This window comes from Helicoverpa armigera, chromosome 17, assembly GCF_030705265.1.
Source record: "Helicoverpa armigera isolate CAAS_96S chromosome 17, ASM3070526v1, whole genome shotgun sequence".
Lineage (NCBI taxonomy): Eukaryota > Metazoa > Arthropoda > Insecta > Lepidoptera > Noctuidae > Helicoverpa > Helicoverpa armigera.
In genome coordinates, this window is record NC_087136.1 from 2631404 (window position 1) to 2658990 (window position 27587).

At 36.9% G+C, this 27587-nt stretch overlaps 1 protein-coding gene across 2 annotated transcripts in view; it reads right to left on the reverse strand.

Moving 5' to 3' along the window:
• Nucleotides 1-8928: 8928 nt before the first annotated feature.
• The window catches only part of LOC110370406 (furin-like protease 2), a 168503-nt gene continuing 149844 nt past the window's right edge, over nucleotides 8929-27587 (reverse strand). For both annotated transcript variants that reach the window (XM_021326195.3, XM_049846369.2), the window contains exons 4-14: nucleotides 25153-25329; nucleotides 24100-24234; nucleotides 22077-22384; nucleotides 20044-21840; nucleotides 19733-19966; nucleotides 18912-19070; nucleotides 17437-17576; nucleotides 15543-15798; nucleotides 13168-13259; nucleotides 12666-12829; nucleotides 8929-11967 (exon numbers count right to left, since the gene is read on the reverse strand). In XM_021326195.3, coding sequence (XP_021181870.3) covers nucleotides 11776-11967; nucleotides 12666-12829; nucleotides 13168-13259; nucleotides 15543-15798; nucleotides 17437-17576; nucleotides 18912-19070; nucleotides 19733-19966; nucleotides 20044-21840; nucleotides 22077-22384; nucleotides 24100-24234; nucleotides 25153-25329 — 3654 coding nt within the window. In that variant the 3' untranslated portion in view covers nucleotides 8929-11775. The remainder of the gene's footprint in view (nucleotides 11968-12665; nucleotides 12830-13167; nucleotides 13260-15542; nucleotides 15799-17436; nucleotides 17577-18911; nucleotides 19071-19732; nucleotides 19967-20043; nucleotides 21841-22076; nucleotides 22385-24099; nucleotides 24235-25152; nucleotides 25330-27587) is intronic.

Sequence of the window (27587 nt, forward strand, 5' to 3'; positions counted from 1 at the left end):
GAAACCTCCTCCTTTCTTTTTTGAAATCGGTTAAAATACAGAAACTCTTAACATTGTCATTAATCATCAGTCGACTATTTAGTACTGTTGAAAATTGTATGTAATATACAGAAAGTCCTCAAAACCAAGGTTTTCATAGGTGCCCGATTTTTTTGCAAAAGAGTGTAAGTATTAACGACTTATTTTCATGCTTTTATATTTTAGACATCCATAGACTTACACTATTTTCCCGCTATTAACTATTTACTAAATAATATATTTTTTGTTCTACCAATTTCACTCGAAAGGATCAAAATGGTTTGTGTGACTATACGTGAAGTATGATAGGCACGCACACAGCCGCGACGCTAGTCTGCGCGGTTTTTTGCGTTGAATTACCTAAAGTTGACATCGCGCGCCGAGCGTACACGCTCTTAACGGCGCACATACGGGTATTTCATCAATCTAGGCGGCCAAAAATATTTGTGGGGCTTTTCTTGTTTTAAATGATGGAAATAATATATGTGTAATATATACGGGCCATAACTTTTATAATTTCATAAAAAAAAGCAATAAAACACAAATTAAAAAAAAAAAAACTGAAAATAGGCTATATATTTACATACTCTTACGTACACTTATCTACATTAGACTATATATTGACATAAACTTACATACGCTTATATATACAACCATTACTATTTACATATTCATACATTACTTAATTAATTTACCAATAACAATACAATTTTTTCAAATTAATTCAACTCCTCGTTCTAACTTTCTGATTCTGTTGGGTTTGGTGTATACCAAACAGAAGCATGATTAATGTTTCAGGCAGAAACGAATACATCTTCTTTTCTTTATTATCCTTGAGGCACTAAGAAATGGATCTGAGCTTAAAAGAAGCCTATTTAAAATATGTCTATTACAGAACTCTAGAGAATTTCCTTCAGTAATCCTGTCTGTACGACCTAAAATGTTTGTTCCGTGCCTCTGCTGCTTCCTCAGACTGTTGTCCTGTAGGTAACAATGCATTTTATTATATTTGACCCGTGTACAAGTACTTTGTGCAGTGTGGGTGTCATTGGGTGCCATGGGTAGAGTTTTATGTATAAACAAGCAGTTTCTTCAGCATATTTTTCATATTTTCAACTTAATTACATCAATATTATCCCTTCCGTTCCGATCTCTTCCGTTTTTCTTCTTTTGGTTCTTTCGCTTGATTCCTCAAAAGATTTACAAGGGCGACCTGGACGATTTGCCGTTGTGACTGGAATTTCGAATGTACCTTCCGGCCAAAGTTCGTTGTTTTTCAAGAAAAAATCATCTTTTTTTGTGAGATTTAATCCACCTTTGTTGTTATTTCCGATTTAAAATGAACAAAATTGATTTTCAGTGTTTTTAACTGATCTTCATTATTAAGAAGGTGGTCTCCCAAAAAACATAGTTTTTCTCCAAAATTGAGTAAATTTTCATTTTTCATAATATTAAAGAGAGGTTTACGAGTCACTATTCTCACTCCGGAAGTACACACTTATATCTGGAACAAGTAAATATTACTTTTAGACATTAAGATTTTTTTTCAAAAATTTTGCTTTTGTTGACCGTGAAATTCAATGTTCTAGGGTTTTGCGCATCCGCGGTATTCCGCGGCAAATTTTTTTAGTATTCGTTACTTGAGGGTCTATAGTTTACATATAAATTACAAAAGTTGCGGGATCTACCAGGATACTAAAACAAATAGCCTCGTAAACATAAATTTCTTTAAAAAAGTATCATAATTTCAGACGTGATTTCTCGACCTCTAAAAGTACTTTAAAATAACACAAATTTTAATAAATTTATTACAAGTAGATCATCACATACCTGTTCTTTCCGAATCCATTGCTACTTTTCACTAGGTAAACACAGAAAACTTCAGTTTAACACACAAAGTTAACGATTTTGTAAATAGCCGACAACGGACACATGCACAAGAATCAATGATCAACTTTCGACTGATTTTTCCGGAAAACGCGCAACGGAAAAAGGGTGGGGGTGGCAGTCTATTGTTTCCTGGAATGTCCCCTGCCTCAGGTGATCAATGAAATTTGCGTTCCTAGAATTTTGTTATTTTGACTTTTGGCCGCCTAGATTGATGAAATACCCGTATGTGCGGCGCCCTGCAGTGTCTTACGTTTGCACCGAATGGGAGTCCAACTCAGCATGTGTCAGGTAGAATACCCGACGCTGGTGTTCTGCTGGATCCCTAAAAATGACGCACGGACGTCGAGTAGACTATTGATGTGTGTGCTGTGTGTATTTGAAGTAAGTGTTTTATGTTCTGTGTGTGTGTTGTGCTTGAATGTGAACTATGATTAATATTGAAGTGTAGAAATGTGTTACTAGGTAAACTACTAGTACTAGTTCTCTCAGACTACGAGTGAACCGGAATACGGCGACGAAACACCATCACGAAACAGCTACAAACAAATAAAAAATCCTCTTTACAACATTTTGAATAAAAATGCAACCTTTTTGATTTGGCATTGCCAGTCAAGATTTCGAAACAGATACACCGATGTAATTTCAGAATATCGACATTAATTATTCGGACGCTGTGGTCAGGTGGCAATCGGGCTTCCCGTGAAATGGCGAGAGAGCCGCGCAGTCTGTTGCGGTCGGCACGAGCGGACACAAAGGGAAGTCTTCATAGCTCTTGATACACTGTGATGCAGTGGAAGATGGTCAGGTATCTGTACTTAATATTGTAAAGCTGAAGATTTTGTTTGCTTGAATCTCCGATGCTTCTTGACTGATTAAAAAGATTAGTCAGTGTTACACCTTGTTAGCCCTTCGTCGAAGGCTTTTTTAACCGAGTTAAAAATAAAAATACATCTTGTTACCTAATTTAATCAAACTAATTTAGTAAGGTCTACTGATTAAAAATAATTTACCGTCAGCAAATTAATTATTAAATATACTCTACTCAAACGATTCGATTAAAACGCAATTTATTTATCATAGCGAACTAGTGAAGTTTGTGTATGAATTCAATTCACGACACGCACCGTGCCGTACATACATATTGACAATTACTATGACCCTTGTTATTTCAATTTGTGCCATTTCCATTTCGTATCCGAACTCAATAATATCAGTCGTTTTAACATACATTTGATCAACCTCCTCATTAACATATAGATAGGGTCCCGAAAAATTCCCTATCCAAATTGTACCTTCCTTTTTGTCCCTTCGGGCTCTTGCCAAAGATAAATTAGGACCTTTTTTGTTGGTCCTGTGACCACTGGGGCGGACTCGAGACATTCATTTGGATCCTGTATACATTACGCGGAGGTATTGAAGATCTGAGTAGCTCAGGTTAATTATTCCGTCGGAAACTTGATTAGCCTTTGTAATAGGGTCCCACTTTTTGTTTCGCGGTTTGAGTACGTTTGTACTTTTTGTTAATTAAACTTTGTTTTACAACGTTTAAAAATGTTTCTCGAATTGTTAAGTTTTAAACGGTATTTGTGTTGCGTTTAATTTGTGTATTATTCAGTCTGTCTGGTTTTTTATTTGGCTCTTTATTTAATTCTCTTGTGTTTGTCTCAATCTCGTGGATTGAGCTGAGTGATTAGAATATTCAATATTGAATTTACAGTACTTTTATGTTGGCACTAATTATCTACTTCTAAACCATTGTTAGTCCCTCTAAGCCGGGATTCAAATTTAATTAATAAAATACGAATCACTTCAATTCGTACGCATTACCATTGTTTGGTGAACCCATTAAAATTTGGCAAAAGATTATATCTATTTAATTTCCCATTCACGAGCACCACGCGGCAGACAGTAGAGCCTAAATACTCCTATTCATTGAAATCATTTAATTGAATTCGGCATTTAGCGCAAACTAAATATATCCGTATATTACTCCCCCAATTAATAACGTCATGAGGCAATAACAAAAACGCTGTGAACACCACGGGAGCTCACTAAACAACACTATTCGATGTTTGATTTGCACGGAATTAATATGAAAATTAACCGAGTCCCAGTGAAATTGGATCGGCGAATCAATAACGGGCAAATTTATTCAATTAATAACCCCCAAACACTGAAATAAAGTGGATAAATGTCACATAAATTAGTTAGCGAGTGCCTGTCGATGATATAATGTGCTGCCGGTGAAATGTGCTCGGATAGAATTAGGTGCTGTATAATGCAAACGTTTGATGGAACTTGGTGTTAGGTAAACTGGATATTAAGTTGACGAATCAATATTTGATATTGCTTTTTGACTGTTGACTGTTTGGTATATTGGAAAATATAATTGAAGATGAACCTATGTATTGTATGTGTATTGATACAGATATCTATATTTTTTAAATTTTCTAATATTTGTGTTAATTTCATTTGATATTACGTCAGTAAAAAAAAACAGAACTTAGTTGACTAACTCTATCCAAAGAATATATTTTAAGAAAATTAATCCAGATTAGATTCAATGAGATAATATATAATGCTTCTCGGTAGTCAGATTATTAAGGAAAACTAAGCCGACTATAATAGCTTTTAGAACCAGTTTATATTAATAGACCAATTATTGTCTTAGTACTAAGATACCTTGGTACTGTAGAGATGTAGCATTTAGTTAGATACTCTTTGGTGTTTTATATTTAATACCTGGCCGGACAATGATATAAATAAGTATATTCGATTTGAAGTAGAATAGTTTTGATATTGAAGTATGTCACTTCACCCCCAGTCAGCGAATAAACGCAAAGTTAAAGTTATTATTGAATGTTTTAATTAAATATCCTGAAGATCCCCGGTTCCTAGCCCGCCACGCGCTACAGTACCTACATATTTAAGTAGATCAAAATTATTGACAATAAAGTAAAGATAAAGACGAGTAAAAAAGTTTATATAATTCATGAAAATTCATTTTATTCAACGACAACAACCGCTTATTACTTCACAAAGACATAACAAAGGAACCGAACGATAGTCCCAAAAAATTACAATAAATCGAACGAAGAATCCGTCAGATCGAATTCGTAAACTGTCGGACGATATCGCAAAACTTCTGTAAAAGAAATATTCTTTCCGGGAACACATACATTATTTATACCCTGTGTGATATTGTGCTATATCTTTTGTTTACTAGTTCAGTCTTGAGGGATACGGCGCGTCGCCTCTATGTACTGGCATAAATTGAATTATCGAGCCCACGGAACGATGCCTGGCAGTCTCGTGTCCAGGGGACCAACTTATTGAATATATTGAATTTATTTACATAAGCGAAAAAAAGGTTTCGAACAAAAAGTACGGGTTATCATATATCATGTCAACACGAGTTAGGTTCGTCCGCTTGTTATTCGATTTTTCATATCGATGCGTGTGAAAAGTATCGATATTAAAATGTATTTATGGAGCGATAGCTTCATCAATGTTGGGGCTTCTAAACGATGTGTGATTTCAATATGTACAGTTATGTTAGCATATTAATAGTATTATTGTTCTGAAATTCATCTTATTATATTAATACCATGTTGATTATTAAAAAAGCTACTTACGCAGTAAGAATTTGATATTATCTGATTACAGAATCAGAGCAATGAGCTCAAAAAACCACGTTATTTTTCGGCTAGCACGAGCACAAAATAATTACTTTTTTCGGCTATCAATCACAGCGATTATTATAATTGTTTTAAACAATTAAAGCTATGATTGATAGACATAGCAACACAATTATAATTTTAGTACGGGCTTTCCGGATTTTAATGATCATGTTTGTGGTAAAAAGTTATTTAAAAAAATGTTTGAATGAAGTCATGCACGTTGACAAATGAAGTTCAACGTGTATTCAAGATGGCGTCGATAGGCGATTGCCGATAGCCACCACGACAGGCAACAATTAATTATCAGACCGCTATTATTTCTGCCATCCAAAGCTTACCCTTATTATTCGATATTTTATGCTTTAATAAGGTATTGGAGCGATTCTATTCGATTTTGGTTTGGTCATAAATTGTGAAAAGGGTTTGTCATTTCGTGAAAGACTTTTTGAAATCATATCGTCTAGTTTTGATTTAATTGAGGACCATTTATATCGGTTTTTAGTTATTATGAATATGTAGGTAATATTTATTAGAGTTATGTAGAAATAGAATATTTTCCTCCTTACTTGAGGGTGTAAAATAAAATTACCATAAGTACCTAACTTAAGTATATATCAGCATATGAATCCTCTACTACCACGCGTTTCATTAATTTGCTTTGATACCTCCCACACGGCACCTTAATATTCACACCCTTCCTACTCTTCATCCTTCAGAATATTTATTCACTTTTCTTGTAAATAATACTTACCTACTTACGTTCACCCATCTACGACTTCTCACATACAATGTATGTCACCACGAACTCATACCTACCATAAATACAGCTAAGGGTTAAATAAATTACTTGAGAACCTCTAGGTAAGTAAATTACAGCTTACGGGTTACGACTGACCCCATTACCTGAGCGTATGAAATAATATGTCGTGTTCTCTCACCATTAAGTAGGTACCTCTCTACTTATTACTTCGAATCAAGCCGATTGAATGAACCGATGTTATGAAATAGGTCATGAGTTTAATATACAGTAATAACATTCAATACGATTGGGATTTTGTGTTTTACCTATATTTCTTTTTGATATTTGGATAATTGAATTAGGTAGATGGATAGGTTGGAACAAATTGTCGTTTTTTTTTATACATAAGTTAGATCAGTTGTAAGTAGGCCACCCACAGGCCACCGAATAAAGGTCCGATTTTGACTTTTCTAAAGGCAAAGGCTCTCAATTAGTGTATTCTTAATTCATAATATTTCTATTTTTTTTGTTTCCGGCCAACTACAGTCAAAAACAATTTACTACCCCGAAAAGAAAAAACAGACCATAATTTAAAATTACAATTCTGCTCAGGCTTTAGCAGTACGAACAACGCATGAATACTGCTCGAAGTTATATCACAAACAAGCTGCACTAACTCGCGGCCATAACTCAACAGTCGCAGTTAGTTTTAATCAGTCGTTAGTCGGTTACTACCCCAGGGATCGTTAACAAATGGCCGACGCCACTCCGCGACGCAATCCAGATGCGTTTAATAGCTTTTTAACCCAATTACGAACGCAACTTCATGAAACATTTTGAGACATTGAAATGTTTATTATTATGTTCTACGCAGTTTTTGAAGTTTGGAATTTATTGAGGCTGTGAGGCGAGAAGTAAGGTACCTATTTATGGATTTTATTTCATCCATTTTGGGGCCACTTTTGAAATAATGCTCTAGGATATCTTGTTATATCCTACTACTCTTCATTCGTATCGTGGTTGAGGCATGGGGTAAATTCTCACTCAGTCCTTTTCAATACCTTCCTATTTGACTATGGAAAGGGTTGTGTGTTTCCTTCGAATTTTTCAGTATCACGAATAATGGATGCATAATCAAGAATATATCTACCAAGTAGCTAACTTTTTAGGTATCTAATCTAATTAGACATCTAAAACCATGTCCATAAAAGATTTTAAACACACAAAAACCTTTTTATACCCAACACAATTGTATAAATTGTTTAGAACAGCCACCGCAATGCATGAAATGATAGGTCGAGTTGAGCCCGAGTGTCGCGTGGCACTTGCATTTGCTTTTGGCAAGCGCCTCATACAAATGATTACCTAACTGCAGTAGTGCATCGTGCTTCGTGCAATGTGCTATAGTGGTGTATGTAAGTGCAGTCGCATCTGCCACCCGTTGTTTGTTTGTACTCTAAAATTGTGGCCAGATGTCGTGAAATTAAAGTCCAATTTACAAAGTGTGTTTCAAATTATAGCTTTAAGGCCCTGCGCAGACGGCACACTTTTTGTACGATCGAGTCTGCGGCGCACAAAAAGTCTGCATGGCGCGCAAAAAGTCGGTCGCGGATTTTTCACAGACTCAACGCACACGACGCACATCTGCGATCATTTTGGTGTTGGCCGTCGTGATATTTTAGCTACCCTACATTTAGTTGATTATTATTGACTATCCGATTCACGTAAAACCTGCTCACTGTATCCTTAGGTCTAGCAGTTTTTGGCTTAGTGTCAGAAATCATATGATATTTTATTAATTTTGAAGCTCTACTGCGGTAGGTAAACACCACACAAGCAAATCCACTAACTAGAAGTTAGTAGTTGCCTATCAGAATTTGTTCTTCTGTCATACACCTACCTACCTACACTGTATTATTATGGCAACAGAATATCCCATAAAAGTTGTTAACGCTGTACTTATGAAGTTTTTATGGGCGAAAAAACTTTATTTAATCCCCATACCCACATTTTATCTAACAATGAAGGTTTCTCGTGTCTATTACTTTTCCTAGAAACGCAATACATTTACTTATAAGAAATACTTGACTGAGTTTATTCATTTGATGTACATGTTGAATTATTTTATCTTCAATTCTTTCATAATGGGTTACCAAAGAGTTACTTACTGATAAAAATCCTAAAACACTGGAAAAAGAATTGCTACGAAGTATTTATATCCCAAATCCTATAATAAGCAGGTACGTATTGGCATCTGCTTTCTAGGGATCGGCTTGTAGTCTAAATGTTAATGCGTGGACCACGGGACAATACTATGCAAATATCATCCCCCTATATTGGCCCAGTAATGTATGCGACGGGATAACACGGACGCCACCCAACTATACCTGTGCACCAATATATTCAGCTATCATACATTGATATATGAAATCTGGAATTCAAACATTTTTTTTGGTAAATTCGAGTCTACAAAGGGTGATGGGAAACGTGAACGGAATCCATAGACAGCAATGAGGTCCCATAACACATGCGTCTTGTCTATGCGTGATATTCTTGTCTTTGATATTTTTATGGGGCACGGTACAAATAAAAAAACAGATATCGTTGACACAGACTTCCTTTTTATTACAAATATTAATTGCACATAAGAACATTTCATACAAAAATATATTCTTAATTAAAAAGATTCCCACTAAAACAAACTAAAAAACCGCAATATAGATCGATATTACACAAATACATAATTAGAAAATTTTGATTATATGCAATCATAGTGGAAATGCAAAAAGTATTATCAAATCAGATGTCAAGAAGTTTTTCCTAAATATTAAACGGAAATTAAAACATTAAGATTATTAAATTTGTTTCCTAATAAATTATTTCGAGTACATTTTAATTGACGAAACTCCAAGCCAAAGCAAATTGTGACATTCATTCATTATTTTAAATACCATAAGGATTTATTGACAATATTTCTTTATTAACAATTCAACAATCTAGCTAACATTATATACAGTTGTGATGGTAAATGGTAACATTACATCTTTGACTTTATAAATTTGTCTATGACCGTCGCACGACCGACGCGACGGTCTTACAGTCCTACAGTATTTATATCACATTATAGTTTATTAACATATCTGTCAAATATAAAACATTACAATTTCGAGACTTTATACAATTGAGATTGAAATTTGTGACAATTTTATTATTATTTAAATATAAAAACCTAAATTCTAAAAATATACCTAACGTCTGCAGAAATAAATGAATGATTTTAACTAATTACAATTAAAAACTAAGAAGCTTTACTACTTATAAAATAAAGTTAAAATTATGACGAGTCAAGGTATATTTTAGGACTATGTAAAAAATTGCCTAATAGAATCAACAGTTTAAACTATATTTTCGTCAACTTGAACAGGTTCAAAATTAAAATTGTACAATTTTTAAAACGCTATGGTAACTTTGGGCCTATGAACTAAATTACAATTAAAATACATTTAATTACAGTTAAGGGTCGTACCGCCATACTGAGAGAGCTCCAGATCTTATATCAGATTCATATTACATTACAGTGTATTGTGGCATGTCTTATGGCTTATTCAATGACTTGATGGAAGCATGTTTGCTGGTATTCGACTGATTCTTACGTTCTTTTTTAATCAAAACAATATTTTCTATGCGAATAGTTTTAGGCCGTTATAGTAACGTGCTACAACAATGGAAACTAAAGGAACAGAATTTTAAACTTAACTGCCTATTGAATATTTTCTATGACCCATTACGCCAAAAATGTGCGCCGATAACAATGCGATACTTGAACAACAGTTAAACAATAATATAAAGAGAGCCCAAATAAATGCAGAAAGAAAACAATGGCCGGCCAGTGACGTCACAGGCAGTCAGTTGTTTGCGAGACAGATAGATCATACCACATATGTAATGCAAATTACCCCAGCGGCTAACATCAAAGGCAGGTTTGATTAAGTCGAGTGTGCACTAAGTCAAGATGTACCAACAAACATGGAACCACTAATACGGACGCGTGTTCCTTAAACATAACTACGAAACTTAGTGCGAATCTAGCATAATATTAATCGATTAAGTTTCGATTATTCATTAAGTGGTAGATAAGTTTTCTATCGATAAAAATAATATTCCTGGACGTTTCTTCGTTTTGTGAAGTTCGAGAAGATGAACGGAATGTAATAGTTAACTTTAGTTACTTGAATGTTTGATATGGAATCGATTCTTTTGCAAACTTCCGAGAGATTGTCAAAGGAACACCATTTAAAATTAAGGTGGTGTTCCACTATTGCGCGCGGACTATGCACGTGATTTCAACTTTAGCGAACAACACTGCGTCGATCTCATGACGTCATTATGCATACACATGATCTATTTGAAGGCGCTACGCCCGTAGCATTGCTACGTCGGCTACGAGCGTATCGCGTTTATAAAACAGACTCATGTTACAGCAGGGAAAACGTAGAAGCGTGGAGTGCGTTGAAGCTGCGTGCATATGCTACGCATCAATGGAACATCACCTTTTCTTCGTCCAAGTATCACAACGTAACAAGTGTGGCGCCGACACCATCACGAACATTTGTTCAACTTACAATTTTATAACTAGCTATATTACATACATACATAGTTACTTTTAATACAAGACTTTAGTACTTCGACTGGTGATGTTAATTTTATCGATACATAATATAGACAAACGATGGAAGTTCCTTAATTCGCATGTTTTGATCTTACATTTAATTCAAGTAGTATAACAGTTCTTTTGTTACGTCATTATATAGCTACGTATTCGTTTTGAGAATTATTCTAGGTATTCTAGAACGTTCTTTGTCAGTATTATGTTCCAGGATTTAACAATACTCAAAGCCGCCAACGGACTCCCATAACATCACCAAACATTATGCAAAGACGGTAATTGCAACTAAAGTCTCCAACTCTTTTATCGATAAATGTCTTTTACCGAACAATTGTCTTAACGAATCACTGAGCACGGACGTTTTATCGATCGATAGATAATCGTCGAGTAAATAAATAATTAACAGAAGTAACTATATCGTATTGACTATGTCGATAAAAAGCCCGCACTATTCGCATAACGAGCTTTAATTTTCACTAGCTTTTAAAGCTCGCCGGTAGGTGTCTTATAACAATCCAACATAATTGTAATGGTCCTCCTTTAAACACAGTAAAGAAATGAACAATAGTTCAACTTTGATAAGAAATTCGCGTCAAAGTTACAAACTAGCGAAGTTGACTTACTGCTTATATCTCTATCGGGTTACGTTTCAACTAAAAATTTCAATAACTAGGAAGTTGTGACCGTACATCACTTATTGACTTACCCCTACCACTCGGCTCACTTGACTCTCAGATGATACACATTACGTCATTAACTTACGTCTAGGATCACAGCGCGCGCTATGTGGAATGTTCGAGAAGCGGCTCGTGTTCGTGTCCGCACTCGACTCCCTCCGCGTCGCTCTCCCGCGCGGACAGCGCGGTGCGCGGAGTGAGGACGGCCACGTCGCCGTCGTCGGTGCACGGGATCCGCGAGTAGTCGATCCCGCGGTCGCGCGAACGTTTCGGCTTCTGTTCGCGCGGACTGCGCGCCTGTACGAAAAATACATTATTTAAATTAAGAACGTAATGAAAAATTATGTTAATTAAATTAAATATACATTAATTCTAGACATACTCCATTTATTTGCACATCAAAGTACGTTTCAACTTGATGTATACTTAGTTTATTATTCTGACAAATAAAATAAGTATTTATGCGACATCAAACGTCTTCATTTGGTATGCTGCTCTTACGAGAATGCCAATACTGACATTAATGAGGTTATTCGCAGTAAAGTATGAATGTTTATGGATAGACAGACCGTCATATAGTTTATTAGTATTGTGTGATGAGAAATGTGTAGTTTATTTGATATCTCCAGTGATACTGCGGTTACAGTAAAAGTTTTTACGATAAAATGTAAGGAGAAAGTTCTTAAATGGAGATGCAATGCAGAGATATTTGCAAAACTTTGTTATGTACCCCATATTTTAATCTTTAATTTTAGAGTATACATGTACGTACGTTTGTCAGTGCTACAACGAGAGAAATAATAAAAAGTTAACCTAACTTTAAAACAACCTACAAGTAATTTACTAAAAAAGATATTGTGTTTTCCGATTTCGTCCTGCGTTATTTCTCGGATATATGGAACATCAAATTCATTCATTCATTCATGTTTTTCAGTCCTCTGTCACACTGAACTTTCCAAAGGTTCAGGACGTTAAGACCAACTTATTACACATACCTGTAACACCATGAGCACGGCGATGAACAGTGCCACGGCCGCCGCGCAAACCGCGAGCGTGACGACGGCGGCGCTCGGCGCGGACCGGCCGCTCGGCGCGGTGTGTAACGCGCCCCACTCCGCGATACGACGCTTGCCCGCTACCGACGAGTTTATGCACTCGCCTACGTACAAAAAAATTGATATAAGGGCTTACATAGAAATTCAGATTCTTGGTGAGTCTGCATTGTTGATGAAATAAATAATAATATTTAGATCTTCCAGCTGCGCAGACACAGATGCAGTCTCTGTTTATTACTTCACTCTCATAGCCCGATGGGATGGCGAATCGCCACGACCAGAAAGAGATCAAGGTCTGATTATTGTTAAAGTAAAATTAGTGGTATAGTTTTACTGAACGTTTATTTTCATTTTTATCAGAAAGCCCCATGTTTTTACGTGAAGGTCAATTACATGTTAACAAATATGTATTTCAGCTAGTGCCTAAGAATGATTTACTTACCTGTATCAGGGTTACAATTACAGCAGTCGCTTGCCGGCGTGGAGTTTGTGGCGCCACGCTCCGAACAGCACGGCACACATTGATTGTTTAGCCTAGGACAAAATACAAGATCGTTAGTCAATATTACACAATTTTTTTTACCCATAAGTTACAATTAAGTAAGGTATCAAGTATCTACGGGGCAACGGGGATATTTGACACATTCTGGAGATAGAAACACCATTAGCCAAACAATATATAAGTATCTATGAAGTAAAATTCAATTGACAGAGCGATAAGCGATAACACTATCGCTAGGTCCTTAAACTAATTCACGATAGTACTAAACAGGGCGCAGAAATGTTAATCGGGAGCCACCAAAGCCGGGACGGGTTTAATCAATTCATACGACATTTCGCACCCACATAACAATGACATTCCATATCTAGGAACTTCGGTCGTATCACAAAGGAATCGTTGATACGCTATACACAGATTATACAGGTGCTAGGCAACCATTTCTGGTATTTCACTCGATTGCTCGCCTCGATATTCGAATGTGGACAGTAATTTAGCAAACACGGAAGGACTGCTTGTATGATTTGGATTCTGGTATGTGGCCTTGATGCGGTTGCCTGATGCCTTTTAATCCGCTTCAGTGGCGCATCGAAGCGGTTTTTATGTTTATTAACAAGGAATTCTGGACTCAATCTATACTAACATTGTCAAACTGAAGAGTTTGGCTGTTTGTTGGAATGCGGTAAGTTCAGGGACAACTGATCAGATTTGAAAAAATGTTTTAGAATCACCCACGGGAAACGGCGGCATCGCTAAATAAATAAAGGTTTTCTCTCACACTAAAGAAAGTTTACTCTAACCTCTAACTAAGTAGACATAAATAAATAATGACCTACATAATATAAATATTGTTAACGAAACAATATTTACGAAATCTAGGGTCAACTTGTAGAATATTTAAATCATACTGTACCGAATTCAATAAAACCTAAAGTACCACGGATAAACGCAAAAGAAAGAAAGAATTTCTTGACGTTAAAACATGACTTTGACCCTTTTACCCGCAACTCACACAAAAGGTGTAGCACTATTCAGTATGCAAGCGTAGTAAAGGTAAGTGTCCACTAGTTTAAGTTTCACTCGCAAGCCGACTTGTACGTGTGTCAGTGCCCTTCAATCAGTAAGCACCCTTACGCCGTACTTTTGCCTCAAGACGTGGGGTTTGTCACGTAAAATGTTTCAATTGAAAAGAAAATCGCGGTTTACCTGATATTCATAGCACCTACCTACTCTTAGTTTTGGAAAAGGATAAAAAAGCTACAAGGAAGCTAAAGGATAGATAAAGCTACTTCCTAAAGATTCAATTTATTTATTTTATTTTATTAGATTAGCTTTTTTTAAACTTCAGAAAAAAGAAAGCTATTTTTACCGCGTATTGAATAAAAATTCACATGAGCATATTTTACCAATTTCTTTGCGCTAAATATACTTTTTTACCATAATGAAACCGTCGGGTTCCCTTCCCTTCCTTTACAAACAAAAGGCCGCAAAGCCTCACTTTTACACTGAAACTAAAACGCTCACGTCCACTCGACACGACTCTATTCCAGGCTCAGTTTAGAGGGCTGTTTCACTAGCTATTTCATACATAACCGGCGCACGGAACTTACCTCTAACATATGACCCACCTGTCGAGCTCTCGAACACATGGCTACATACAACTGTCCCACACGGAAAAAATACCCAGAAATTTTAAAATAAAACGCGAAGTGCGTTTCTGAGAATGGAAAACGTAGACTTACTTTTATATTTTTTAATAATATTTCCCTGTTCAAAAGTTATTGGGTAATTTTTATGATCGGCCTATTTTTACTTGAACGGCGGTGAAGTCCAAAAATTAATATTAAGTTAAAATTGTTTTGGGAGAAAATACAACTTTCTTTTACAGTAGAACATTTTTTCACAAGAAATATAGATAAATCTCCACTTACGCTGGAAAAGATGAAACAAGAGCGATCGAACTTTTTTGTTCGCCTATGATAAATACGAGAACCTACTTTTAGTTTTTTATCTAGGCTATAAGATTTCTGAATACAAAGGAGTAGGAAGTATTGTTCTTCCCCGATGCTGTTGCTGTAATAGATGCATTTAAAAGGCGACTTACCTCCCAAGTGTCTTTTATCTTCTCATGGGTTAAAGTCAATAAACAAAGCAATCGCAAGCTGCGTCTTCTTCGTTGGAAGCCAAAATGCATACGCTAATTTCAATCGTCATCATCATCATCATCACCATGTCAGGCAATTACCGCCCACTGCTAAACGCAGGCCCTCTCCCAAAGGACCCCAATAATTAAAAACTAAAAACTTCACTGAACAAACCTGTCTAGTCTCAGGGGTCTGGAACAAGTCGTACAACTGAACTGTCCCGGTCCTGAGCAAGTTCGACAGGAACCATCGCAGGCGCGGCACGTTCCACTGCTGGCGTCATAGTACTGGGAGCCGAGGCACTCCATACATAGCCCGCCGTCTAACATGAAGCGGGGTGGGCAGGACTTGCAGTGGAGTGGGCCTGAGCCGTCGCATTCCCGGCAGTAGTGATGACAATGGCGGCAGCCGCCTAAGCTCTGGTAGAAACCTGGGTGAAGAAGAAATGATTAGTAAATATGGAGAAAGTTCTAGAACATAGCACTTGCTTACATTTATCTGCGTTTGTCCTAAGTAAATCCAAAAGTACCTAATCGATTGGGAATAAAAACTATTTAAACGTGCTCTTTACGATTAATTTATTAAGTATGTTCGCCAGCATTAATCATAATACGACTATAGCAGATGCATAACCACATTAACTCCCACGACATTTAATTTTCCACCTGGTTAAGTAAATTCAAGCGAAGATTCTATATTCACTTGAATTGAAATACACAAGAGAATTGAGTAAGATTCTTTAGAAGGTACTTGAGACCACAAGGCGCTTACCGTGATAAATCTCTTTTAGTCAAACTAAACGAAAATCTCTAGGCGATAAAACGACAATAAATAACGGCTGTTTTCGTATATCCAAAGGTATTACAAATATTTTAAAACAAAAGTTCAGAACGGAATGACAACTATGATAAAAGGGGCCTACGAGAATATTGAGAGTAAAAGCAAAATAAATGGTATGATATAAATCATAACCAGACGACCTCAAAAAGGAATTTTTATTTCCAAACCGTGTGTATAGATAGATAGATATCTACCGTTAACATTCTGAACATTCATTCCACAAAAATTCCGATTCAATCTTTTGATTAAGTATCAAGCCAGGTTTAAACTAAAACTATTTTCGGCGGCCTAAGTGACGGCACCAGTTTCTTCCTGGCATACCGACAAAATGGCGCCGAAACTGTTTAAACGATGCCTTTATTAAGCGACGTCGTTTAGGCGGCTGAAAATAGTCTTTCTCTAAACCTGAATTACTCGAGAAGGCATAAGCGTTATTCACACACAAGTTGGATTGACGATTTCAAACTGTTTTGGTCATGTGATCATGTCACATTGTCGCAATTCTCTACGATACAAACGCACATTCTTTAAGCGTAAACAATAATAAACATACGCGAAGAAATAAAACAATAGTAACACATGTTTACGGACAGAACTACGACCATATGTCGTCCACAAACACAAGAACATTATAATTCCCTTTGTTACCCTTCATAGTAACATGTTCATTAATCTCATCCATTGTATTACCGTCGCTAATCAATAATAAGGATAAACATATTTCGTTATTTTCCCTTCACGCCATTCACTAGAATCTTGTAATAATAACTAATAAGTGAGGGGGAAATATTCTATTGTTATCTTTATTTCCATCGTTATGAACAATCGATTAATTACGTAAAGAGATAAGGTAATGAAATGGACTAGTGATGAGTCGATCCATCGATAGGAAAATGGAAAATAAATGGAATTTAGCTGGGGAACACTTTAATATAAATATTGTTGCGATTGTAGATCAGGTTAAAAGAGGCTATCCTGCAAACATGAAACAGTATACGAGGTCCACAGACATCACCCATTTCTATCAGTAGATTTGAGTGCTTCAAAAAGCTAAGTTAACTTAGGCATTCATTCAGAGATTTTGAGATGCTTAAAGAAAGGGTTATGATGCCGTCTAAATCCTTCGTATGAAGAAAATGGTGGACCGACCGTAATATAAGTAGGCTGAACAAAGTCCCTAGAAGTTACTTCAGAAAATTCATCATACGAAACAGTAGACCATACATACCTTGTGGACATTCAGGATGGCATTCACCAGCGGCTAGTCTCCAGCCATCAGGGCAGGACGCGCACTGGTCTCTCCTCGGCCCAATGCACGTGCGACAAGACAGGTAGCACTTCGAACACGTGCCGCGATCCGCGTAATATCTATAGGAAAAAGAATTGAATAAAACAATTATATACTCATTAAGACAATGCCAAAATATATGAATAGGAATATGGTCTTATAAATAAGAGGTTTTGGGAAAATATTTAAGTGCTTTTATTGGGCAACTTTCTTTAATTTTGCAGTGGTCGTCATGGAGTTCAAAATTATGAAAATGGATTACAATTTGCTATTTAACATTGTACGTTTTGAGTAAATAAATCGTTATTCACCTATTTTTATCTTTTTTCCAAATTTTTTTAAGATTCTGAGTGAGATGTAAATTATAGAAAACTATTTGCAGAATGATAAAAAAATATTTCTTCTAAGAAATACTTAAATATTTTTAGGTTCCAATAATTTAGCCGATAAAACCCTCAACGATGCTCGATAAAAAACACTCTCCGTTAGTGAAAATACTAAAATAATTCAATGTAAACATTTGAAACGTTTTTTAGCTTAGGCAACTTAGATTCCACTTAAAGAAATTGCATTTGCTACCACGCAAACTCGTTTCATTTCACTCAGTTATATTAACGCCTTCTTTATGTTCCAGTATTTAACATATCAATCTCGATTCAAATGAATCGATTTAAATACATAAAAATTAAATCGATATTTTTTTTACTATTTATTTGTCATCTTCATGATTACAACACTCGTATACTACGCTTAACTCGAAATCATTTTAGAACTAGGTGCGGATCAATCGGTTCTTAGTATCGGCCTATTTGCGTTATCAAATCCTGCGTGTTTATCTGAGCAAATATTTGATCTTAGACATTAAATCTAATTAATATCTCAGAATTCACTCAGCTACAAATACACTGCCCACGACTTACTCAATCTATATCCAATTTGACTAGACACTTAATTACGAGTAACTACTTGAACAATCTTGATAGGACTTTTTACACAAATACATATTAGGCAAATCAATTGTTTAAGCTTCAAGTGTTTAATTTAACTATTATAATTGTGTTTACATAGATATTTATCCGAAAATTTCAAGTCAATTTGTGTGAAACTAAGTTATAATTTATCCAGCAGATAAGTTGATAAACTGGCCATAAATCTAATTCTTCTTCCTCCTGCCCTGTTCTCAATTTTATTTGCCCAATTATATTTAATTTTTCCCTATCACTCGTCATACTGACTCACTCACAAAGAGTCTCACTCTTTCAAGCAATCCATCCATATTTTCTTAGGACTTACTCTGCCATAAAACTAATTCATACCTCAGAATGTCGCTAGAAATCCACTGCCCACCTTCTTAATCTAGTACTATCGATACACAAAGACAGTTAAAGTCATCTTAAAACAATTCTAAATCTTACCCATCAGCACAGGCAGTTCTACAAGCGCCCGACTGCAGCCTCAATGCGCTGACGCACGCCGTACAGTTGAGTCGGGACACGCACTCGGAACAACCGTGCATGCAGCGCGCGCACCGACCCGCTTCTGGGTAGTAGCCTCGACTGCATTCTGATACGCATCTAGAAGAAATGGTGAAGGTTAGGCGTGGCGGTAAAAGGTTGGTACACACTGGTACATCAAGCTACTGTTACACTGGGATACATTAAGTTTAAGACGAAGATACCATATTTAATTGGATTTTTGAAATTGAAAACTGAGAGATATAAATTGATAAACTTTTCGTATCCTCATCAACGTAACATAACGTAACGTCCTGCATATTAGGTAGGTAGATTAGGCCAATATGTATTAATTACCATTCAATATTTGTAAGATAATATTAATGATACTGTATTTTTATAAATTAATGACATTTGAATTTTTAGATGGACCTAAATGCCGTGCCTTGAAGGATTGAATTTCCGTTTTCTCACAATAAAATAAATCTAAAAATGTTACTCAAAATTACAGTACCAAAAATATAACAGGGCAACATAATAATTAATGTTGACCTTACTCATTTGCTAAAAATAAACATGAAACCCGGTCGCGACCACGTGCATGCCAAACGTGGTTCGTTAGGGTTTCCGCGTGAAAATTAAATAGAATAAAGGGTTTAATACGCCTTTGCATTGGTCAGCGAAATTCCGCTTTTATGATTTGTTGAGACAGTTTTCCATTTCATTATTTAAACAGAATTATACAAAAGAGTATTAATTTAACAAATGTTCCGTCTACTCACTTGTATTCCTCAAGTAAGTTGGGGTTTTGACAAGTTAGACAATGTCCGTCGTTTTCGCCGTAGCATGAGTCGCAAGCTTCGTTGCATCTCTTGCATTTTTGGGCTTCTGCGAATTCGCCTGAACTGCACTTCTCAGTTCCCACAGGCATACATTTTCCTTTTTTATTGAGTTCCCAGTTCGGTTCACACGAGAGACAAAATGCACTCGTGCATGTTGAACAACCGACGGGACACCTTAAAAAATAAAAAATATTAAAACGAGGTCATATCAGAGCTTATATTAAAATAGCATGGAAATATATGGTACGAACCTCATACATTCTTTCCTCTTTTTATCAGCGTAATAAGCTGGAGGACATGAAGTAACACATTTTCCGTCTAGTGCATAAGTTGACGGGTGACACGTCACGCATTGCGCTTCTCCGGGCCCTTGGCACGAGTCGCAGGATTCGTGACATTTTGCACACATGTAGTCTTCAGTTTCATAGTGAGATGGCGGACAAGACGCCAAGCACGTTCCGTCATGTAGAACTAGGTGGTGTTCACAAGACGTGCAACCGTCAGCACGTTCGGAGCACGTGGCACAGTGGGCTGCACACGGCCGGCAAACAGAAGACTCGCTGTCTTCCCAGTAGCCGTCTGGGCATTGTTGGAGGCAGACGGCTAGGTCGGCAACTAGTAAGTGCGCAGGGGCACACGTCAAACAGGAATCCTGTCCTGGGCCGACGCAAGTCTCGCAAGACTCATGACATGGCCAACATACGCCGCCTTGGTTCGCGTAACTTCTTGGCGGGCACCGAGATACACAAGAGTCATCCAGTCGGTAGTGCTTACACGCAATGCATTGAATCGGTCCTTTTCCATAGCATCCTTGAGAATCGCATTCGGGATCACAGTCATGCATGACGCGCTTGTCATTACTATCAGCGAGGACATTCTCCCCATGCGGAGAAGGGACGTTATGTCCATCGAGCCGAGCTACTGCCTTTTCTGGGTCTGAGCCAGCGGCGAATAGATTTGGAAAGTTTTGATAGTTGGCAAACGCGTCAGTATTGTAAAAAGAATCACCGATAGTTTCATAGCCGTCCGCGGCGGTGGGGAATGCGAATGGTGGCGCTATAGGCGATGGCCTTTTTGTTCTTAATCGTACCGGATCGATTGCTGTTCCGTAAAATATGAGTTGCCACTTCTTAAGGATGCCAGCCTGGTTCACATGTCTGTTGCCGGCGTTAACAATTTGTAGCGTCCATCTGCCTTCAGCGTGTTCACCCCAGAAGTGAACACTTAAGAAAGGCCAATCATCGAAGTTCGAGCTCACAACATCACGTGGCCTTTCGAACAACAATGTTGACACAGTACCCATTGGTGAAGTTAAAAGTATACGTAAATTACCTCTAGGGAAGAACCTTAATGATATTTTACATTGAACATGTTCAAGATAACGCACTTCATTTACAGTAGAACTGCACCCATTAACGTCCATATGCGTCGCTAAGGTGTAACCAAACGTTGATTCTATCGGCTTATCTTCGTTAATTTCTTGTGATTTACAAATATGTTGAGGCGGGACGGATATCCATTGCTCGGCTAAGCTGACCATTTCCGATGCGTCCATCAGACCGTATCCGAATTTGTGACTTACTTTTCTCTTGACTCCGTTTATGATCCATCCTCCTTCTTTTTCAAGAGGCTGAGGTCTTGACGTCATTACAACTAAGTATTGCATATCTCTCCATGTAAGTTCAGGGTTAGCTTCTAAAGCTAACGCACAAATACCAGCCGCAAGGGGAGCCGAAGCCGAGGTTCCTGTGTGTTCTACTGTACAAATATGATCGGACCGTAATCTTCCATCCATGTCTACAGTGGCGACACTCTTATCATGTCCTGGAGTGCCAGAACTGTATGTGGTAGCTAACGTAGATGAGCATTCTTCTAGATACCAAGGTTTGTAACCACCTTGAGTTGCACTAGATATCGACAGCGTGAAGATACTGTTCGTGTAGCCGTCACAATTACAAGAGTCTGTATGTCTTCCACCGTTTCCTGAAGCCCACACGAAGATAGACCCTTTACCGCGACGACCACTCGTGACACCGTAGATAAATGCCCTGAAAACAAAAGCAAGTTATAATTTCTAATTTTCCGAGCCCAAGCCTGAAGACGCTGGATGCAGGTCGCTTCCAACAGGTATCTGTGGAGATCAAAGGGGGAGGCCTATGTTCAGCAGTGGACGTCCTATGGCTGAGATGATGATGATGATGATGATGATGATGATGATGAGCCCAAGCCTTATTTACTGAATTATTGTTAGGTACCTATATATATAACGTTTATTTTATCTTACCTCCTAGCAAGTGGTCCAGGACCATCAACAGTTTTGCCATCGTCTTCAGGTCCCCAAGAAGCGCTGTAAATATCGATGTGGTCTGGATTAAGACCCAGGGCTCTAGCTTCAACAGCATCATTGACGACACCGTCCAACATTCGGACGCCACCGATACTGGCATTGTAAGCGATGCCTACGCCGCAGTATTGGTTGTAAGCGACGGCTGCCACCTCACCGGCGCAGCGGGTACCATGCTTATTGTCGCCATTGTCCTGAGGCATGGGGTCGTCATCGTTACCATTGATATCTGTAGACGCGTTGGCATCCTACAACAATACATCTACATTAAGTACGACCCACGCGAAGCAACAAATTCTATTACAACTGAAATCGTATTCCAAAAATCTTGTTTCCTCGTCGAAATAGGCTAATGAATTTGCGAAATTTAAGGCACTTTTAGTAAAATTAATTAATTTCGATGTTGATACATTCACAATGTTTGTAATTTGGCTCATTTTGATTATTATTAGGCATAAATTTTGACCTTTTCGAAATCATACCTGTAAATTATTCTCCTAATTAAATTAATAATTTGGCTATTCAAAATATTCGTTTTCACGTGTATTTCTTAGGGAGGATCCCGATAGCACTCAGCATTTTAAACAGGTAATTAATTTAACAAAGGTTTCAGTTATATCTTGTTTGGACAAGGAGCCTCGTGTTATCCCGCAGTTACATTTATTGCCAAGACCTGAAAGTCGTCACTCTACAGCAGGGAACGTCTACCAACTACTAACTACTGACATAATAAAGAAGAACACCCTATTAAACCTAAACATTCAAATACATTCTAGTTTAACGGAGGTCTAGTGTCAAACCGGTTTTTCTATAACACGAAAACCGAGTAACTCAGTCGCAGACCCCTAACTTAGTAAGTTAATGCGGGCAGCTTATCTTTAGTGCTAGACCTTTACAACAACTGTTAGTCCAACTGATAGTATTATCAGAGTATATTAACGGCTCTCTATGGAACAAGTTGGTGCTATGTAACTTATCGATATGCTGAAATAGTATGCTCTGAACTTCGGGGACTTATGTCGATATGAAAACCGTATCAGTTGGACAATTTTGTGAACCGTTCTCGAATATTCATCGTTTTATTATAACTAGATTTTACTAAAATACTAAACTGTTAGGATTTTAGCTAACGTTATAGAAAATTATGATAATTTGTAAATAAGAGGTCATATCAATATTAAACCACTCGTTAAATCGAATTTTCCTGTTTATAGCCTAATTGAAATAAACGGCGTTAATGACGTTTCTATGTAATAAAATAATTACGTACAATCAAATTATTCAACCCATTGAATCCAAAACCTAATTTTATTTTACTAAAAATGTAATTTGAACACGAGCGATTGGACAGCACAAAAAGAACAATAAACACTTTTTGTTTTTTATTTGCAACGCCATTTTGATTTCTGGGAATTCATATAAAACCAGCAACATCCAATTCGCGTAATTGTAGATACGAGGAAATTCTAGGAAACTAATATCTGCATGGTAGTTTATTGGTCTCCACTGACTAAAAGGATAATCGGAAACCACTGGGAGTGGAGAGATTAAAAACGTGGCGATTTTGTTGAAATATTTCTCGTTCTATATTCCTATTTGACTTGCTGAGTCCATTTATTGAGAGGATTTGATAAAAGCGCTTTAATCGCTCGAAACCCAATTTTGGGAAGCTCGTACTGCCTGCATATGTTATTTAAGTTGAAGCGGGTCAAAAATAATCTATACTTATGCTAAAGTATACGCGGTGAAGTACTTATGCCAAGATGGTCTTCTTAGTCAGTTAAGTCATGTGGTAAAAATATAACTACGTAAACTGTTGATAATTATGAAAAAGTTACCTGATTAGGAAAATTTACTTTAATTTGGAACTTTAAAATCTAGTTCTACTGTTCCTGCAGTAGAATAGATATTTCTTTGACACCAATAAAGCATCTTACCAAGTACATTTCAAAATTCCACTTACGTAATTCTGCGCCAAGTCAGGATGGTTGGTCTGTATGCCATCGTCCAAGATGGACACGACGACGCCCTTGCCCGTGTAACCTTTCTGCCAAGCTGGGGCCACGTTCATATCCAGACCATCCTTGGCACCGCCGTTCTGGATAAAACGATATTCAGTATGAAAATCTTTGTTTAACATTTTCTTATTTTTATTCAGAAAAGCTAGGAGAAGTTCGTATTGAAACATATGGAATTATATATGAGTATTTTCTTTTTAGTTAAAGTTACTAATAAATTATAATAATTTTATAGAGTACATTGATCTGTGCGATGACCAAAAATATTGACATCAAAATAGTCTTTCTTAGTATGGATTTGACCATTGGACTGAAAACTTACCGTTTTATTAACAGAAGTTTTGTTTTGTTTATCCACTAGGACAAATAATCGGATATTTGAGTAAAAATCAACTGAATACCTATCATTTGGGAATCATCATTAACCATAGTAATACTTACATACAACTAAATTAAATTGCTAGCAAAAAAATACAAAACATTTTATATTATTCAGTACACATACAGAAACCTATTGAAAAAGTTGCATTTCATTTATTCAGAACAATAAAACACAAGATAACTAAGAACAAACAAGGAAAAAGATTTGATCCATTCATTTACTGAACCGTCAGAAAAAAGTAAATCAAAAGAATAAGTTTAAACACTGACCTCTATATTTACCACACTGGACAGGCTGTTGTCAACGTGCTTTTGTGCCCGTTTGATAATCGCCATTTTGGCGCTGTAAGACGTAGCGAGTGTTCGTGGTACTAAAATTATTTTACAGTGAACCAATGAACAAACACGTCTCTCACAGCCATTTGAAATTATACGTCAAAATTAGTTCTGTGAACACTCGCTTAGACGATATTGGCGCTTCAAATGGGCACAAAAAAATTGCTGAAACGTACGGAACAGCCGGTCCAGTGTGTAAATATAGAGGTCAGTGAGTTTAAAAAAGTAACATTCCAAAACTATTCAAAAACCGAACGTTCCAAAATTCAAACCATACGCACCAGGTACCATTGCTCCTTGAACAGCGGGTCCGGGAAGAACGGAGACGAGGTGAGCGCGCGATAGTGCGGCCGATGCGGCTGCAACCGTCGCGACAGCTGCGAGAACGCCGCCCGATCGTACGGCGAATAGTCGCGCTTTGTACGCCGCTTCTCACGCTGCTGCTCGAACCACCGAACCTGGGAAACGGAATAAGAATTAGAATTTGATGGTAAAAGAGCATGTCTTTTTCAGGACAATTTTTGAAGAATTTCCTCAATCGAGTCGAGAACAAGACCCATAAATGAAAGTCCTAAAGACCATGCTAGCTGTCATCTAAAGAGAAAAGTTCACTATATGATTTACATGCCACCGGCACATTTTTCATATAGTTGAAAAATAAATGCCGCTTTGCGGTAAAAATAGTCATGCACCTAGTGTTTGTATTGTACTTCCAGGAATAAGTTCCTTCAAAAAGAATTTAATGGGGTTATCGTGCCAGAACGCACGCAATGCACCTATGTATACACGATTTTGCAGCTAACATGCGTCTAAAGCACGTTTTTGTGTACCAAGATTCACACCTAAATAGAAAATATTTCTAGGAACAAAGACAAATAACACAATTTATTTTAACATTTTGTTGTAAACACGACAAAACAGCTATGACTAAGAGCTAGAAACAAAAGAATTACGAACTTTTTTCCGTCAACGAAGTGGAAACATTGCCAGAGGAAGTTTTGTAAATAAATTAAATAGTTTTCTAGGAAATAATGAGAGATCAGAGGAGACGAAACAATCTCTTTCACGGCTATTAGGACATGTTAGATTAGATACAAAGCAGTTAGCGAGCCATAAGACGCAATTACAGTACTCTTAGCCTGGATGGTGGCCAAGTAAAAAGACAAAGCTTTAGCAAACATATTGTGTGCGATCCAGTTTTAGACTGTTATAGCGAATTAATTGTAAAGGACGGTAAATTCGAGAACGTTCTTTGTTTTTGCGTCACATATAAAATGGCAAAAGACCTTAGCTTTAAAAGCATCGGCTTGTTAATAAGTGCAGGGTCAATTGAACTATCTGAGATCCGCGGTAATTTGTCGCATTGTGTAAAGTGGTTGAAACACTGCGGTTTTTGAAGAATTCGAATCTTTTATTATTTATCTTCTATCAAGACTTAGCAAGATATTTATAACACGTACTTCGACTCTCCTTAACATTTGAGCAAAGGTCAAAACTTCATATGTCAGTATTACCTAGTAGCAATAACTAGACAAATCGAAAAGCTAATTAATTTCGTCAAGAAACAGGACACCATGTTCTTAACAAAGGACACTGCTAATTAGTCTATAATTAGATCAGACAAATAAAAGAACAAGATAGAAAGGTAATTAGATCTGGAATGTTATTAGATTTTATTATTAGCGCCAGAGGCTCGCTGTGGTTGTGCATCGAAACTAATTAATGAATGAGTAGGGGACGCAATAATTGGTCGAGTGATTCACGATGCTTTAGTTAAGGAGACAGTCTTGGACAATATAAGGAAAAGGTCCAACGTAATAATAAATAAGAAGAAATAAATAAGGCTGTAGAAGGATATTTTCACTGGTAGGTTCTAATGAGAAAGTTCAGTTAGTGGTTTTATTTTTGAATGCGGAAATTGAATTTATAAACTACTAACACCATTATTACGACATCGAGACCCCATTTAAATGCACAGCGAATCTTTAAAAATAAAACCAAAAAATAAACTGCTAACGTCCAGAAAAATAAAGGCTATCTAAATCCAACATTTAGAAGGTGCAATTTCACAGTTGTTGGAACGCAACAGACAGGGGAGGGTGAGGCGGCCAGCACCAGAGCAGTGTATTAGCATGAGAAAGCCCGGGGCGCCGGGAACCCGTTTCATTGCTTTTTCACAAGTGCCGAGGTCGAGACGAAACGACACAATTCGTCTGACGCGAAACTTAACAACAAAAAAGTCGAACAAAATGCACCTTTTTAAAAAATATTCCCCTTTGTTGTAAATTGTGTTGTCTTAGCTGCGCCACTCTAATTTCATTAGCAACAGTGGTGAGAGCAAATGTTGGGGGAGCGGCCATAAGCCACGTAATAGTTGGTGCCAGAATGGAATTACTTACGCAAAGAAGAAAACTCAAATTTCGAGGATATTTCGTTTACTTTTGTGAACATTCTTGAATTGCACTTTGAATACTTTTTGTGTTCGTTTGAAAATTCGGCCATCCTTTTTCGTTTACTTTTATAAGGGAAATTACCTCATAAAATATTAAAAACTTTTGATGTTCTAATGTAAAAAATACAAAAAACTGATGTAATTGCCAACATACATAACAATTTTAACATTTAAATCCTTGTTTATCACTCCAAGCAAAATACCGAGGATAAAACGTTTGCACACAATTGAAATGGTACAAAAAGCATTACGTGGTTTGTGGAT